The sequence below is a fragment of the Alligator sinensis genome, unplaced genomic scaffold, assembly GCF_000455745.1.
Source record: "Alligator sinensis unplaced genomic scaffold, ASM45574v1 scaffold280_1, whole genome shotgun sequence".
NCBI lineage: Eukaryota > Metazoa > Chordata > Crocodylia > Alligatoridae > Alligator > Alligator sinensis.
This window is the reverse complement of record NW_005841835.1, coordinates 4,548,745-4,566,691: the sequence shown is the minus strand read 5'-3', so window position 1 is coordinate 4,566,691 and position 17,947 is coordinate 4,548,745. Positions and strand designations below refer to the sequence as shown.

The 17,947-nt window shown below is 41.9% G+C and overlaps 1 protein-coding gene across 1 annotated transcript in view; it reads right to left on the bottom strand.

Annotated features, from left to right (window-relative positions):
* Positions 1-32: 32 nt before the first annotated feature.
* SLC25A21 (solute carrier family 25 member 21) overlaps positions 33-17,947 on the bottom strand; it is a 355,138-nt gene continuing 337,223 nt past the window's right edge. Inside the window, exons 8-11 of the mRNA XM_025201495.1 lie at positions 11,205-11,386; positions 10,328-10,380; positions 4,004-4,061; positions 33-385 (exon numbers count right to left, since the gene is read on the bottom strand). Of these exons, the coding sequence (XP_025057280.1) occupies positions 352-385; positions 4,004-4,061; positions 10,328-10,380; positions 11,205-11,386 (327 nt within the window). The 3' untranslated portion in view covers positions 33-351. The remainder of the gene's footprint in view (positions 386-4,003; positions 4,062-10,327; positions 10,381-11,204; positions 11,387-17,947) is intronic.

Genomic DNA, 17,947 nt, shown 5'->3' with positions numbered 1-17,947 from the left:
GGAAAGAGGAAAATAAACTTTCCCAAAGCATAGATTTTAAGTCCTAAAACCCTGTTTGACCAGTGACCATTTTGAACGTCTGACTTACTTTCTTTTCTGATCCATAAAATGTAAGATGCTGTTCCAGGTAGAATGAGTCTCTTATCCTATGGTTCCCAAGAGGCACAAATATGCCTTTAAATTATACTGAAGTGGCCAGATGCTCAGGTGGTGTAAACTGTTGCTGGTCTTTTCTTCCAAGGAGCTAGGGACAGTTTACATTAGTTGAGGACATTCCTTGTAATTATTCTTTGTGTGGATATACAGCATTTGCATATGTGTTTGCTTAGGGCCAGCTCTTTCTCATGTTGATTAATATCTTACTCCATCAGGGAAACCGAAGGGGCTATAAGAAGCAAAGTGTTATTCAGAATGAACAGAGGTAGATTAACTTGGCCTTTACGCAGCTATTTATAATTGTTTCATGTAGGTTTTTTTAACATATATTTTTGAATCCACATTGACATGCATAATTTTCCTTTGCCCAAGGACTTTTCTTTGAGATTATTTATGGGATAAACTGAAAGATTCAATGTATTAGCTTTGCAGTTTTACAGCTTTAAGTCACTTTAAAATAAAAAGGAATGGGAAGGGTTTCAGCTATTAAATGGTAAGTATGGGTCCAACTTGGTTTTGGGTACATAAGTGTAAATCTGGAGGGAAAACACTGCCATTAGTGGAGTTATTCGGCTTTGTACCAGTGTAAATAAGGACATAATTTAGCTTTGTATTACACAGATATTTTGCTACAGTGTGCACATGAAGGGCTCAGTTTGGCATTCTCAGAGCATCAAAATCTTCCAGAGAGGTCAATGAGGCCTGATAATCATTTTCACGAAGGCCCCTTTATGCTTCCAATTCAGTGGTGAAAAATAGCCTTAGTCTAAATGTGAATAAGATCAGTGGCGCACCAAAATAATGTAAAGTGGGCGTGAACAGCTTAAAAAGACACATTCTTTTTTCTTTTCTTTTTTTTAAAAACATTCAATGTTTCTGCTTTCTAATGGGCCTCTTAGCAAAAGATCAAGCTGAACTATAATTGAAAAATATCACGTTGGAAAGGATGTAAAACAGAAGGCTGTGTATGTATATACAGTATGTTCAAAGCCTTTTATTTTTATATTTTGAATGCTCTAAATTAATAAAAAAATAATTATGATGTATTTTGGATTTTTATTTTTAAAACTTTCTGAGTGGTATCTCCTATCCTGGGTAAGTATTGATAATAAAATGATCAACTGAAGAATTGTAGCCTAAGAACTGGAATAAAATAACAAAATGGAACAGATCTCAATTTGTTGATTTTAGCTACTGAAGTGGTACAGGTTTGAGCTGTCAGTGTGGTCACATCAAGACAAAAGACACACTCTCTGTGCATGTCAGCACAGGAATCCTTGAAAATGCTGAGAATGCATTTCTTTTCTAATGTTTTTGCTTTTATAATACATTTTTAAGTACTATGACTCCAGAGTTTACATGTGAGCTGTCACTCAAAAATTATAATGTAGAAAGATATTGTTCTAGAATTTATTGAAGAGAAAGTTCAGTCATTATGTATGAGGAAGGACAAGTAAATTTATATAGTGCCAGTACAGTCTATAGTAATACCATAAGTATTTCCCACACTTTCAAAATACATGTATACTTGTCAAAAAAAAAGTCTAGGTAGCTGGAATTATTTATTTGTAGAAGAAATACATATTTTCTAGTACTGAAAAAGACAACATGTTAACAACAACAGATTGGTGATATAGCATGTGAAACTAAACTTTGTCTTTAGTAAGCATGATGGAAATTCAGAGTATCATATTTCAAATGATGTAAAACAGATAATAGAACAATAACAAGTAGGAAAATAGATATGAAATATGGTCTATGTTTATAAAGAATATCTGGGAAAACAAACAAATGTAACAGTGCTCAGTATTTATAGAAATAAATGTTTCAGAAAGGCTTACGGTTATCTAATTAAGTCTGCACATATGACATCAGTATAGAACAGTGTTCTTCCACCCAGGGTGGTCACAAAAGCCGGTCAGGGTGGTCATGAGGTTTGAAAGTTTTATTATATTATGTAGGGTAAAAACATCTTTCTCCCACTCTCAACATACCCTTCCCTTTCAATGGCAAGGATCCTCCGAGAACTTGAAACATGCACACATGTGCGCGCGCACACACATATTATGCAGGGTGATTATTGTTATGCTTAACACATTTTTTATGCTTACATTTATAGTAAATGTAATAGGAAGGCATTAATTTTTTTGCTTTGAATAAAGGATTGCCAACCTAAAAAAAGCTGTGAAACACTGGTATAAAATATTCCTTTTTCCCCTTCTTGTTCCAATTTTTTAAATTTATTTATTTTTTTTATAACTGAAGGTTAAAAAAAAGATTGGGGGTGGGGGGAGGAAAAAATGTTAAGGTGAGACCTTGGTCCTGTTAAAATCCATGAAAATTCCATCATTTACTTTGACAAGACAGGGCTTCACCTCTGGAAATGCTCTTACCCAAAGAACCTCGTCTTCCTATATCCTCAGACCAACATGGCAGTTTTCAAATACAGGTTCAAAAACTGTGAAAACCTCACAGTTTTCAAATACAGGTTTTCCTTGCTTTATGCAGGTTCTGTATGTTCAAATTTGCTCTTATGTGATGACCCTTTTTATACCAAAAATTCATTATATGCAAGGTAAATTCACTCTTATGTGACTGGTGTGGTGGAAGTCCACAGTCAGCTGCTTTGTACAGTGCATTGTGGGAATGACACGCACCAAAATATAGTCTCCTGTGTGGATCTGTGCTCCTTGCTTGTTATCCGAGACACGTGTTTCTGTAGTTGGCATCCCCGTTATGATAGTGCCCTGTGCTTGTGTGCACTGTCTTCTGTTGGTGAGTACCACAATTGTCTTGTAAAAGTGGTAGAAATGGGTCTGGGGGTCAGTATAGTTAAGGTCTTGGAACGTATCCCTATTTGTTACATTGTAAAGTGGGTTCCCTTTATGCAAATTCGAGTTATGTGCCTTTTTCCAGGAACACATGTGCAGCATAAACCGAGGGAAACCTGTATTCCTTCTGAGGCAGAGTTCAGTGGATTTATCTATGTGATTAACTCCTCACTAACTGGGTAAGTGCTTCACAGTCAGGCTCTTTATGACCCAAATGAATTAAACTTTCTTGCTTATTAAGTGTTTCCTTCAGTGACTGTTCTGAACTTTTATGCAAGGATGGAAATTCAGCTCAATTAAATTATATTTAGAATTTTTCTTTGACCTGGATAATGTTATATGTATAACTTAAAATATGTAGGGAGTTTGACAGTAGGATATTATTTGAAGCAGAAGGATGATCCTGATGTTCTCTTTTGAATATAACTTGCAGACACTTCACAACATGTTCGGCTTGCATTAAAATTGTATGATTGGATCCAGGTTTTTTGTTAGCTAAGCCAGGTCCTCAATTATAAGTCTATGGAGCTATACCAATTTATGCCAGTTTAGGCTCTGACTCCATGTGATTAATGCATTTTTCCTGCTTCATTCCTTTGAAAGTCAATTGAAGTGATCACAAGTTAAAAAAATCAGTGCATTTACTATATGACACAATCAAGTGCCCATAACATTTAGTTTGTTCGTGAGATACTAACTTATTTCTATGTTTCCCTGATCTATTTCCTGAACAGTGAGGCCATGATTCAGCAAAGCACTTAAGCATAACAGCTGTATTACTCATGCATTCAAAACTGAGCATGTGCTTAAATGCATTGTTGGATCAGGGCCTGAAGGTCTAGTTCTGCAGTGATGAATCCTCTCCAGAGGGAACTGAGCACCTTTTAGCATGAAAGTCTCAATTATATTTTGCTTTAATTACTTAGATCCTTTAACCCTAACATGACCATAACATATTTTCAGCATGTCCATTATGTCAATGAGTACATGATTTTAGACATACTACTTCCAATTACCAGTTTTCTTGAAGCCATGCATAAGCATACTCATAAACCAAGAGCATCACAGCACCACCTAAAAAAAAGGGCATTGTTTAATTGTGTTTAAAATGTAATACTATCATTATTTTATAAAACAAGTATAAAGTCATTTCAGGTGTAGTGAAATCGTAAATTGGAATATAGTGAAACTGGGTCAGTAGAATTCCCTGGATTCTATCAAACCACGAATTCTTAAACCATACACTATTTAATAGTTTAGAACAAAAAAAGTTCACATGAAAAGCTTGTATATTGCATCAAGATTCCTTTCAGCTTTAAGTGCATTTCTCTTATGTGTTCTGGTACTTTGTTCTAACATTTTCCTGCCAAATTTCTTGGAGGTTGTGTAACAAAAGTCAATAAACACACTACCCCTCTGGTAGAACCTGAAGTGTAATTAAGACTCAGAAATAAGAGAACTGAGGGAACAAGTATGTCCATGGAGGGGGGGGGGGGGAGATCCAAAGGAGGCGCTTTGAAAAAAAGAGGGGGGGGAAAAAAGGGTGTGTGGGGGGGGGGGGGGGGGGGGCAGATCCAAAGGAGCTGCTTTGATGCAATCACACCTCCTCTTCAATTGCTGCCACTGGTGTAGGGAGGAAGGACCTGGGTCCTCATCAAAGGGACAGGGGCTGTGAGGAAGCTCTTATGGTTCCCTTGGGCTCTCTCCAACTCTGTGCTGACGAGACCTGTGGTGATGGTGGATCAGGGACAGGTAGAGGCATAGCTCACCCTGGGCAGAGTGGGGTAAAGATCAGGGGGATATTATGTCAACAGCCGGACAATGGCAGTATTTGATAGGGGCATGAGCTCTGGCTGCTGCAGCTAGGGAGTGGTTGTAGCAGCTCCCATGGTGTGGTCTCCCCAAGTCCCAGATGGTCTGGGACCCCTTCCAAATCAGCACATGGGGTTCACACCCTACTTACCTCCCCAATACAGTACTGTCCATTCCTTAGCTGTAGTAGCCAGAGCTCATGCCTGCACCAGTGCCAGAGTAGCAGCACCTAAAGTGCAGGGAGTCCACACTGTGACAGGTAACAATCAACACTGCTGCGCCTCTCTAGCTGTCAGCATAATATCCCCACTCCCCATCAGCACACTTCCCATGGTACAGAGCCTGTAGGATCTAGGTGAAGGAGAAGGGGAGTGGCAAGGAAATACAGGGCCTCCTCAACCTCGCACCATGAGGCAGGAAAGGGGATGCTACTTGCTCCCCCATCTATTGCCCCCACTCCTGTAGGGAGCCCCAGGGTGGCTGAGCTCAGGACTCTGCTTGGACTGGGGCAAGAAGCTCAGATCCCCTTTAGTAGGCCACTCTTCCCACATCAGCAGAGGTCAATGTGGCTCCCTGCCTCCATGCCCCTGTTTCCAAGTCCTAGACCCCCCATTAGTATGCCCTCCCAAAAAGGGGCCATGCCTATTACTTAAACCTATTCCTAAATCTACACAATCAGTTCTGTTGTACATGACATTATTTCAAACACCAAGAACATCTACCTTGCAAGCTTTTAACAAAGGTTGATTTTCAAACAAATACACAAAACTGGCTATCATATTAAGAGGCTGCTACATTTAGATAATTTTGGAAGGTAACAGCCAAATTCTGCCTAATATGAAATAAGGTGACATGCTCTAATCTATGTGTCAGTGAAAGTGCAAGGGTACATGTGGTTTTCTTCTTCATAGATTTTGTCTGTTGGATTAGATGGTACAACTATGCAGTCCCTCTCTGGAAAAGCTAGATACAGTACTGCTGTACTGTACTGGGGCAACCTTTTTGCTTACACTGGATTGCCAGGGTCCTAGAACAACCATAAGAAATGGCTAGTGAATCTTATCTGAAGAAACCCTGCTTACATATGGTGTATACTGACAACTATCTCCCTCTACTAAACAATAAAATATATTACATCTCCTCCTCAATCTTGTTTCGTTCAGATTCCTAGACCATCATGGCTGCAACAGCAACACTAGTGCAGTAACAGCAGCTACCTGATGAAGTTTCACAGGTAGCCAGACAGAGCAAACAAAAAGTTTGCATAAGACTTCTCACAACAATTCACAGATGCACAGTCTGGCAGAAACAGCCTGAACTCAAACAAGGTCTGATTTCAAATAGTTCTTCAATGTGATTTGCTTGTATACCCCCCTTCCTGAAAACATTTGTACTATAGGCGGAAGGAATTACCTTTCGTTTCATACTGAAAATAAAATTTATGAGACTATTAAGTTGTTAAGAATATGCCCAGCTGCTTTGTTGGTTCTGGGTCCAGAGTACTCAGTAGGATTGGTTCTGTTATTACAAAATCAATTGAGTTGGCTGGTACAGAGAAACAGGGATATGCCTTCTTTCTGCCTCCCATAAACTAGTTATATTGAAGGAAGAAAGCTCTGTGCTCTTGAGTTCTGCCTGTTTTCCTTGTGTCCCTGCTCTTGAAACTGAGCGAAAACTAGGTAGAGTTCAGGTCTTAGTAGGAGTAAATAGTTTCATAAAGATTGACAGGAAAAATTCACATGGTATTTTATAATGCAAAATACCATATGTAAGCAACCAGCTGCTATTAAGAAACAGAGTCCTTATTATCTTTTAAATCATTGTCCTCTTGCCTATTGAGCCACCTACTCCACCTGGAAATACCATTTCACAGACATAAGATTTGGTTCCAATTTGTTCTGCATCCTCTGGATGCGTCTATACAAGACATGACTGTGCAGTCGTTACTGCGTATTTATGTAGTCCTTGTATGAGCAAGTACTAAATAGGTGCGTAGTAACTGGAGTTACCACACAACAGTGCTGGCAAATGTCTTTTAGGTGATGCTATTATGCACTAGCCTAATAATGTGCAGTAGTGTAGTAACACCGGCTGTACTGTCATTCACTACTGCTTGGTATTTGGCAGCCATTGTGCACTCAGGGTCTCATGTAGGCGTGCCCCCTATACAGATAAAAAGCTCTAGTAACACAGCCCAGGACTAATCAAAACCAGGTTGGAAAAGAGACTGGAAATCAAAAATGATTTAGCTCCAGTTGCCCAATTCGTCCACTTGGGACAGAGACCATAGTGAGTAGGGTAGAAGGGCAAAGGTTAAGTCACTTTTCTAGAACAGGGGTTCTCAACCTGTTTAGACTCAAAGTATGCCTTGTTACTCAAGGTACCCCTCAGACTCAAGTTACCCCTGAGAAAATGCCAGACCTTTTTCAGCCAGAGAGAAGTCCTTGTACAAAGGGTGTACTTAGGGGGCTATTTATACTCACTTAGGGCACCATTCATGCCAGAGAGGCATAAAATAGCTGTGGCAGGGCACTGTTGTTGCCTGCCACTTTAAGGGCTGAGCCAAGCAGCCAGCAGGTGCTTGATTGTGATGTCCATTTTAGATCTCTGGCCGCATATATAAACAGAGCAGTTCACCTGCTGGCAGGCCAGGCAGAAACATCACCTGGCTGCAAGGTTGTATGCAACATCCTGGAGGTAAGGGCACGAGCTTAAGGGGATGGTTTGGAGGCTCCTGGTCCTTGGCATGACCTGAAACTGCACCCTGCCGGGAGAGGGTGGCCTGGTGGGGCTCTCAGTGGTGCAGGAGTCCCCAGGAAATACCAGGCTAGTTACCACCCCAGTGAAAGGTGGGTTGGGGCACTTTAATAATCCCAGCTCCCACAACTGGGTAGGTTATACCATAGTAGGGCCAAGAGGGCAGACTCAGGTTAGAGAATGAGCTAGAGGCTCAGAGGCCTGACTCAAAACACCCTCGACTGGTCAGTACTGGGGCCAGGACCAGAAGGGTCAAAAGGGCCAGTTGACTACCACGAGGGACACCTAGAGTTGAGGGTCTGGGATTTCTGAGTGGTTTTGGAGGTGAGGCCAGGGCCCATATGGCCAAAGTCCCGGGGGACCACGCCTGAGAGGGGGAAGAGTTCAGGGAGCTAGGCAGCCCAGAATGGGGGTGGAGTAGGCTGCCTGATTGGAGGGATCTGGTTGGGGTCCAGATTGGAGGATTCTTGGGGCCCACTGTGGGTCTGGTGATGTTGAGGACTGTGGATGCCATCTGGGAGGCTTAGGCTGCAGTGTAGGGGAGGTACAGAGCCGCAGATAATGACCCCTGGCATTGGGACAAAAATGGGCAGCCTCCCACCTAATTAGCAACATAATTATGTATCATCAAGGTGTGGCAGGTGAGGAGGTAGGCCTAGAAACAGGTGGGCAGGCCAATGGTAGACCGGCCCTGAGAATGCTCCCGTTACATTGGTGATTGGCTAGGAAACATCAGCCTGACAGCTGAGCACAGTAGTACCTTCCCTCCTGTAGTGGTAGGGTTTGAGACCTTGATAGAGAATAGGGCATGGAGCCCAGAGTTATGGAGTCTAGTAGGGACAGTAGAAGGGCAGTCCCAGGGGTGCACTGAGAAGGGCCGAACTGTGAATAAACCTGAAGGCTAGTGCAAGGGCCAGCCCCGGCTGTGTAAGCACAAGAGCCAATTGCCCAGAAAGGGGCCAGTCGCTGGTGTATTAATAGAGGGCTGGAAGCCCAGGTTACTGAGGGGTGATGTGAGTTTCTTAAGTGTGGGGAAGTGTGTGGCAGGGCACTGTTGGTGCCTGCCACTTTAAGGGCTGAGCCAAGCAGCTAGTAGATGCTTGCTTGTGGTGGCCATTTTAGAATTGTAACAGGGTCTGTCTCGGAGCTAGTATACCATTGGCCTGCCCACCTGTTTCTGGGCCAACCGCCTGCCTCCTCACCTTGATGATACATAATTATGTTGGTAATCAGGTGGGAGGCTGCCTATTCTTGCCCCGATGTCAAGGGGCACTATCTGTGGCTCTGTTCCTCCCCTACACCATTGCCCAAGCCTTGCAGATGGCACCCACAGTTAACACTGTCATCGGCCCCACACTGGGCCCCAGAATCCTTCAGTCCAGACCCCAACCAGATCCCTCCAATCAGGCAGCCTACTCCGCCCTCATTCTGGGCTGCCTAGCTCCCTGAGCTCCTCCCCCTCTCAGGTGTGGTTGCCCCAGGACCTTTGGCCACACAGGCCTTGGCCTCACCTCCAAGGCCAGTTGGAAACCCCAGGTCCTCAGCTCCGGGCATTCCTTGTGGTGGGTGTGGTGGGCCCCTGGCCCTTTTGACCCTTCTGATCCTGGCCCCAGCACTGACCAGTCGAGGGTGTTTCAAGTCAGGCCTCTGAGCCTCTAGCCCACTCTCTACACTGGGTCTGCCTTCTTGGCCCTACTATGGTGTAACCCACCCAGTTGTGGGGGCTGGGGTTATTAAGGCACCCCAACCCACCTTTCACCAGGGTGGCAACTGGCCTGGTACTTCCTGGGGACTGGTGCGCCACTGAGAGCCCCACCAGGCCACCCACTCCCAGCAGGGTGCAGGTTTAGGTCATGCCCAGGACCAGGAGCCTCCAAACCATCCCCTTAAGCTCGTGCCCTTACCTCCAGGATGTTGCATACAACCTTGCTGCCAGGGAATGTTTCTGCCTGGCCTGCCAGCAGCGAACTGCTCTGTTTATATAGACAGGGCAAGCCCACTCTCTACACTGGGTCTGCCTTCTTGGCCCTACTATGGTGTAACCCACCCAGTTGTGGGGGCTGGGGTTATTAAGGCACCCCAACCCACCTTTCACCAGGGTGGCAACTGGCCTGGTACTTCCTGGGGACTGGTGCGCCACTGAGAGCCCCACCAGGCCACCCACTCCCAGCAGGGTGCAGGTTTAGGTCATGCCCAGGACCAGGAGCCTCCAAACCATCCCCTTAAGCTCGTGCCCTTACCTCCAGGATGTTGCATACAACCTTGCTGCCAGGGAATGTTTCTGCCTGGCCTGCCAGCAGCGAACTGCTCTGTTTATATAGACAGGGCAGCCGCCAGAGATCTAAAATGGCTACCGCAATCAAGCACCTGTCGGCTGCTTGGCTCAGCCCTTAAAGTGGCAGGCACCAACAGTGCCCTGCTACAATAGTTTTAGTGTATTGAGCTCTAAATATTACATGAAGCACAGCTTTCAAAAATGTTTAAATGGTGCCTGGAAGTTTTTCTGGAACATCTATTTGCATACATTCCCTACCCAGTTTGTTCACAAATTAGATCATTACATCCCCCAGCAATTCCCAAGGTTGTACATGCTTGCATGTTCTTCTGTAGGCATATGTATCTTAATACATTTAAAATATTCAGTAAAATAAATTAATAATTCAAAGATTAAGGGAGAGATTTTGTGGCTTTTTAACAGTATTTCATTTGTTTTATAGGTAATTAGGGTTTATGATTAAATAAAAACACAGGACTCATGGACGAAACATTACCTGGGCCAAGCCTCATGATCTTGGGAACCAACCCTTTGTACAAAGCCAGAAATCTGTATTAGAAATAAAAATAATATAAAAGGTTTGAAACAACATTTCTGCTTTAAAGAGTGTATAGAATGTTAGCATCTGCTGTGTAAGATGCTGGCTTAGCACTTACTGGAACATGTCTAATTTCAAATAATTGCCTGTATCTGCATATTAACATTTTATGGAAGCAAATCACATGAGGAGAAGCTAACAATGAGTTGCAAAAACTATGGTCTGATCCCATCCAATCAGAAACAGGACTTTAATCAGTGAGATGGTTTTACTTTCAAGACAAGTTTGCTAACAACAGCTGCATTACATGAACAAAATGACTGCTATAATTGAGTATCAAAGCTACAACTTGATCCTCGAGAAATATTTAAAAGATGGAGAAAAGTTATTGCCACAAAGTTCTGTGTCCAATTCGCTCATTTCAACAATCATTCTCAATGCATAGAAACCTGCATAAGTTACAAGTAGAGAGTTTAACTGAGAAATATGCTATTTTTCTACTCACATTTTGTATCTGCAGACTGAAGGGTTAATTTTAATGTTACCAAGCATAAATGTTGTATTTCGGATATATATTGGGCATTTGTTTGTAAAATATACATTTTAACAACACATCATCATAAACTTCCAGATATTAAAAAGGTCAGATTAAATAGAAAGAGGTTTTTTAGTCATTTTAAAATGCACTTTGAAATATTACATTTCATGTTCTTGCTACATGAGTTCAGGGTGGCTTTATGGCCCTCAACAGATCTGACACATAACAACATGATTTTATGGACCTATATGAACTAAAACAAAGGCCTGACTATGATTTAGAATAAGAATGTTTTACCCTTCTTCTTTATAGACTGTTGCCATAGTTTTAAAACAGGTTCTGTACTTGGTCTCTCCAGGAATGGGTTGTGGCCCTTGAATCCTACTTTTTGCAACATCAAAAGGGATATTAATAATTGAGGCAATTGTTCCTGAAACTAGCCCGATTCCAAATTTTCTCAAAAACTCCAAAGGGGGGTCCTAAAAAGAAAAAAAGAAGAATGAACAGGGAAACGGAAGCACCTAAATAGGTTAAACACTATAAAGTAATATGCATTTAATCAGAAAACTCACACAACACGACACACTCACGTTATTGTAGCGGAACACATTAAGATTTCCTATGCTGGAACTTGTTTTCTTGACAATCCTATTGGCTATGTTTTTACACATGGTCTAAATTGCTGAAGTACACATTTCCTCACACAGGATTTATAAACACAGTTCATAAAGAAAGACTGGTATGGCATATGGGGATGATTTGTATAATTGGGCTTCACAATGTACTTAGTATTACTGTATCAAAACAGGAGAAATCCAAGCACACTATTAGCTAATTGGCCAGAATATTTTACAAATGACAGCAACTTCCACCATGAAGTCTACTAAAATGCTCATTTGTGTGCTAGACCCCCAAATGTTAAATTAAATAAAGGCTAATCTCAGTCTGCAGCCATTCCCCTCCAGGTTTTTTACATTTATTTTCACATGTAGCTGATCCACTGTACTAAGAAGTGCTAGCTTCCTGTTATTAACAATCCAACTTGGTGCAACTGCAAAACAGCCTTCCACATTCTGTGCATTATAAACAGTAGTAACTCACTGCTAATTGGCTGAAGAATTTACAACACATTGTTTCTGAACCCTAGAATTCTTTCATGGTAAAAGCTAGAAACAGGTTATAAACCTGATCTTAAAAACATTTTGCTCTTTCTGTTCGAATCTTGACAATCCAGTTGTATTTTATTTGATCCCTTTAGAAATCCTTTTTGTCTTGGCATTCTGTGACATCAAAGCACTCAAAATTTACTTGGGAGTCAAACATTCTTTAACAAAGTCTAATCCCATTTCTGTGAGCAGTGGAAGTCACAGCGAACTCTGTCCTAATGAATTTCCTAGGCTATTCATATTTTTATGCCTCTGTTTTCTACACCAACAGAAAACTATTCCTTTTATTTGGCACAATGCACTATATACCTGGCATGCCTTAGGGAATGTTTTGCAAGAAGGCACTTTAAATATAACAAATCATCAGTAAAAGAAGAAGGGATCATGCTACATCATACTTTCAGCTCAATATTAGAAAAGAAATAATCAGAAATAGCCTGCTTTTAATCTCTGTTTTCAGAGCTCTTATACTTTGACTCCAAATAGGAAGGGCCAGTAGGTTTTCCTTTACTGCTTTTCAACAAGGAACTTAAGTTAAAACTTCCATAATATTCACTGGATAAATGCAGTGGGTTGTACGTTTACAGAGAGTTTAAAGTCAACAGGGTGCTTAATATTACTTACAGAAAAGGTAATGCTGTGGTTTAATAATGGACAGGATATTCTCAGAGAACACTCTTTTAACTAGGAATAAAATAGCCTTTGATATAATTAAACATCACATAATATTATTACCAAAATGTGTAGCAGAAAATTGCTGTCTGTACCGTAGTACATGAAGATCCACGTAGCTTGGATGCAATTATGATTTGCAGAGGAATCCTACAAAACTTCACGTTTGACAAAGCCTTTAGAGCCAATCTGTGGTGAAGTGTTACAAATGGAACAGTGGTACTCTGGGATCTAGAATGGTCTGAAACCCCTTTCATATGTGGTTTGAGGTAGGGGTTTACTATGTGTTTATACCGCAATAAGCAGTATGGGTTGGCCTGTAGGTGCAAGGAAGAAAGAGAGAAATAATACTTATACTTTAAACACTGAACCCTCAGCCCAAGTGCATGTGTGCTAACACCTAGCAAATCTGTCTTTGAAATGTTGAGCATTCCTATGTGTTTTGCAGTGCTTCAAATCTCAGGGTCTCCTGCTTTGGAACTGAAAGTGCCACAAGGAGTCTGGGCACCAGAGTGCAGCATCAACTCAAGTTCTATTGAAATATGACATTTTATGACAAAAGAAGTGTCCACCTGTAGCATTGACCAATGTAAGTACAGATAAGTTAAACCTGATTCAGTTATTCCTGTTCCAGTTTCGTGAGAAAAACTGTAAGTACGGCAGAGTGTTTAACCCTTTCCAAATATGCCAGCCTGATCTCACAAACTATAGTAGACATTAGTTTCTCCTAACTTTTCTTCTTTATTTTATTATAGGATTTTATATTGGATCCCTCACCATTATATTTGGATTGTTAAAAATATGAATAAAGTTTCATTTTAAAAGCAAACACTAGAGGGTTTTTGTCTGGGGAAACTGTCTTCAGGAAGAAGAGGGATGAGAGAGAGATTCCTAAATAATATTAAATGTCAGTCAATAAAGCGAAAAGAACAATGGCTGCATATCACACAGGTGATACTAGGAAATGATATTTCTTTTGTCTTAAAATCTTTCCCTTTCCTGTCACTGTCAGATTTCATGAAGAAGCCTGTGGCATAGTGAAATGTGGTGGGAGAAGAAAAATACAGGAACAAAACTATACCACCTGCTATCAAAAGATCAGTTATTGTCACCTACTTGTCCTTAACTTCTGTGGCATTCAGTTGGCACTATGATGTAAAGTGGGACCACTGAGAAAGCATGGCTGGTGTTGACTTCAAATGATTTTTTTTTTGGTGTATCCTGGAGACATGTTACCAATTTACTCATTTGAGAGCAATTTCTTGCTGTGTTGGACAGCTGAATTGGTGGTCCCCACACCTTTACAGTAACCTCTAGAAACACAGTTGGGGTAAGTGAGAAGGGCACCAGCTGCAGGTGCCCTCTTAGAGGGAGCGCAAAAATAGAGGCTCTCCAGGGAGCCTATGGTGCTGCAGCAGCAGCAGCAGCCCTGCTGAGCCAAGTGCAGCAATAGCCAGGGCTAGGCACACCACACCACACTAGTTGCAGCAAGTAACAGTAACTCCCCCTGTCCTCTCACTCCCCACCCACAACCAGGTTTAGCTCAGGTCTTGCTCCACCCCTCACAGCAGGGTTTTGCTCAGGGGGCAAAACATGCTAGTTAAGCCTCTGAACCTCTTTGCAATAGCACTCATTGCACTTGATGTTTTCCATTCCATGAACACCACAAAAAAGGAAAAGAAAAAGAAAAAACAGGCAAACCCTAGCAGCACATTGGGTTAGCATCATTAAAGTACATCAGCTTCTGTTGGCAGCAGCACACAAAGGAGAAGTATGCAAGAAGTATCATGTCTGGGTACCCACCCCAAAACCCTATGTACCTATTTTACAGATGAGTTAACTGAGAGCAGCCTTTACTGTGAATCTTGTAGTGATAAAAGTTATAATGTAGAGAAACTCACTAATTTAGGAGAATTTGGGATTAGGGAATGGTCTTTCAGTTAGTGAGAAAGAGCAAGAGAAACCAAGGGGCTGCATAGGTTGCCTACTTCTCTACAATAAAGTTCATATGGTTGGCAGCATACCAGAGGAATTTTATATAGATAAAGTAGAATCAAGCAAAATCAATGAGAGGAACTAGATTTTGCCAGTGTAAATGCAAGGAACAAGAGTTTAATTTAAAATGAAAACTGCAACTCAGGTTAATATCTTATCAGAGCATGAACACAGAAAATTAAAATTGAGAGCAAAAGCAAGTTCTATAAATATCAAAATAACTGGCGATTCAGAAGCAGGCAAAGCCTAGCAGTCCATTACCAGTGAAAGGGAAATACATTACTAGCATCCAATATAAAATGAGAGTATACAAATTCCCATTCTTTGAGGTATCTAGGGACATTATACCAGTTTTGGTGTCACCGAGATTTCACCATCTTGTGAAAAACTTTAATCTCATTAAACTTGTGCTTGCAGTACAAGAAGACTCAACATACATGCCTCCTGACAGTCCTCTTGGCTGTCACAGCCAAAATCTGGACAGTTTGCTCAGGAAGAAGCCAAGTGTTGCAGAACACAAGAAGCACCCCTGTCCTTATGGGAAGAAATGTACCTATGGACACAAATGCAAATACTATCCCATAGAAAGAGGAAATCAGTCTCAGCAGTCTATAGCTAATGAACTTTGCGCTATGTGTAGAAGTACAGCTGCCAAAAGTGCATGTCAGTTGGATCCCAGTAAAAACTTCAAGTCTATTAAGACTTGGGGGGAAAAGCTTCCCACCAAAAACAAATCAGAAAGTGGATCTGATACTTCATCAGTCTGGGAATAAAATGAAACCTTCTGAAAGACTCACTGGGATTTGTTAAAAGAATTGCAGAAAAGGTGGAATAGGAAAGTACATTCCATTTGTAACATGTCCAGAGTGCCATTTGTAAGATGTCTGGAGTGACATGTTAGTAACTTTTCCTCTGTAACACAAACATTGATTTTTGTGTTAATTGATTTTTTATTTATTAAGATAGAAAATATAGCAATAAACGTTATCATTTAGAGACACTCCCTGATTTAGAAGAGTTGGGAATTGGGAGATGGTCCTTCAGGTTATAGCTGCTAATTAATGAAAGAGAGACCAACGGTCTGCAGAGGTTGCCTACTGCTCCATAATGAAGTTTATTGCTTGGTTCTTCTCATTCACATATGCCTGTGTTTACTGAGCCTGGTGGTCACTACAAGTCTGGAGTAAGGCTTGAATTCATGGTGCTGGAGCTCTGGTCAGCACCTTGACCAACTGCTATGGCACCTCCTCACTACCACAGACTACCCAAAAATAAACCAAAGTAGAAGCAGCATTAAGAAATAGTCATTTTCACCCATATTCTTCTTGTCTTCTTGACCTTGAGAGAAAGAATAAGAAGTTGCATCTCACTGTGTTCTATATGATAAACAAGGTCCTTTTTGGCTGTATCTTTTTTTGAACACACTGGTATTTATTTCAGGTTGCACTTGCTTCTTCTCCAGATCTGAAGGACACTTTGTGCCAAAAGGTTTGTCTAACATCTCTCCCAACTATACAGTTGGTCCAATAAAAGATATCAGCAAACAGACCTTGCTTCTCACTTATGTCCTGGACCACCAACCGTACTACAGTTTGTTCTGAGACATTTGTGGGAATATGTAGATTTTATTTCCTAAATACATGATGAATACCTAAAAATTCTTCTTAAATTATATGCTGGTAAACTCCTCCTTTTTCTTCTTGTTACTGGCAATAAAAGAATATAATAAAAATAGCACATTCATGTTCTTATTTTTTATAAGTAAGCCTAGGAGTTCCACTTTCCTAAAATGAGTGTCTGTTCTTTTCTGCCCGGACTCTGGGCAGAAGCTGCCCAGAGGCAGGGTCAACTGTGGCATGCTTAGGAAAATGACCTTGCAAGCCATGCTCTGGCACCTGTGCTGGGGGTTGCTGATCCCCCATCTACATAATCAAAGGATCAGGTGATAGAGTAGCACAGTGAATCATGCCATGCTTGCTCCACACACACGGCCTCCCAGCATGGATATAAAGTAACCACCTCAGTGTACTGCATGGTACCTGCTAGGGGTGTGTGAAACAGGCTGTATTCGATTTGGGTTTGGATTTGGCCTGAATCGGGGATAGTGATTTGATTAGTTGATTCAGATCACTGTCCCTGATTCAGTTCAGCCAAATTAAATCTGAAGATTCGATGCTGATTCGGAGATTCATCGATTTGGCCATAGACACAGCTTTAAATGTTTTTTCTACATTTCTACGGCTCATGAACACTGATGCTGGGGCAGATGGAGCATCTCACAGGACTATGGGGGGCCTCCCCACATGCTTGGTGGTGAACCCGGAAGTGGACCAGGAGTACTTCCGGTCCACTTCCAGGTCCACCGGGGACCACACAGGGGGGCCCCTCTGCACCTTCTCGGGCTCAGTGATCAGCCGCAGGGAGACTTTGGGTGCCCCCCCCCAGAACCAGGAGGCACAAGTCACTGAGCCGGGGGAGGGTACAGGGGGCCCCCCAGCATGCTCCCTGGCGGACCCGGAAATGGACGGGAAGTTCTTCTGGTCCATTTCCGGGTCTGCTGCTGAGCATGCTGGGGAGCCCCCTGTGCTCCTGTGGGACGCTCCATCTACACCAGCATCTCAGCATTCATGAGCAGCCTGGTACCTTGTGGTATGTAGAAAAAACATTTAAAGTTGTGTCTATGTCCAAATTGCTGAATCTTTCCAAATCTCTCCAATCGATTCGGAGGGTCCCAATTCAATTTGGAGAGATTAATGGGTCTCTTGATTCAATTAGGATTTGGAGATTCAGCCACTGAATCAGGCCAAGTATCTGCCAAATCGAATCAGGGACCAAAGCTTTGCACAGCCCTAGTACATACCTTTTAACCCCAGTGTGTTAAGAGAACAATATTATTGGTGCATGCCCAGCATTGTGTTAAAATAGCTACATTACATTTTTTTTGGAGGTAATACACACAGGGCAGGAGGCGTATGCTTCACTGTGGTGCTAGGACTGTGCAAAGCTTTGGTCAAATCTCTGAATCTGAACTGAATCAGGAGACCCTTTAATCTCTCTGAATCGAATCAGAACCATCTGAATTGATTCAGAGAGATTCAGAAAGATTCGATGATTTGGACACAGACACAGCTTTAAATGTTTTTTTCTACATACCTCAAGGTACCATGTGGCTTTTTTATTTTTGGAAGGGGGGGGGGGGGGGGGACT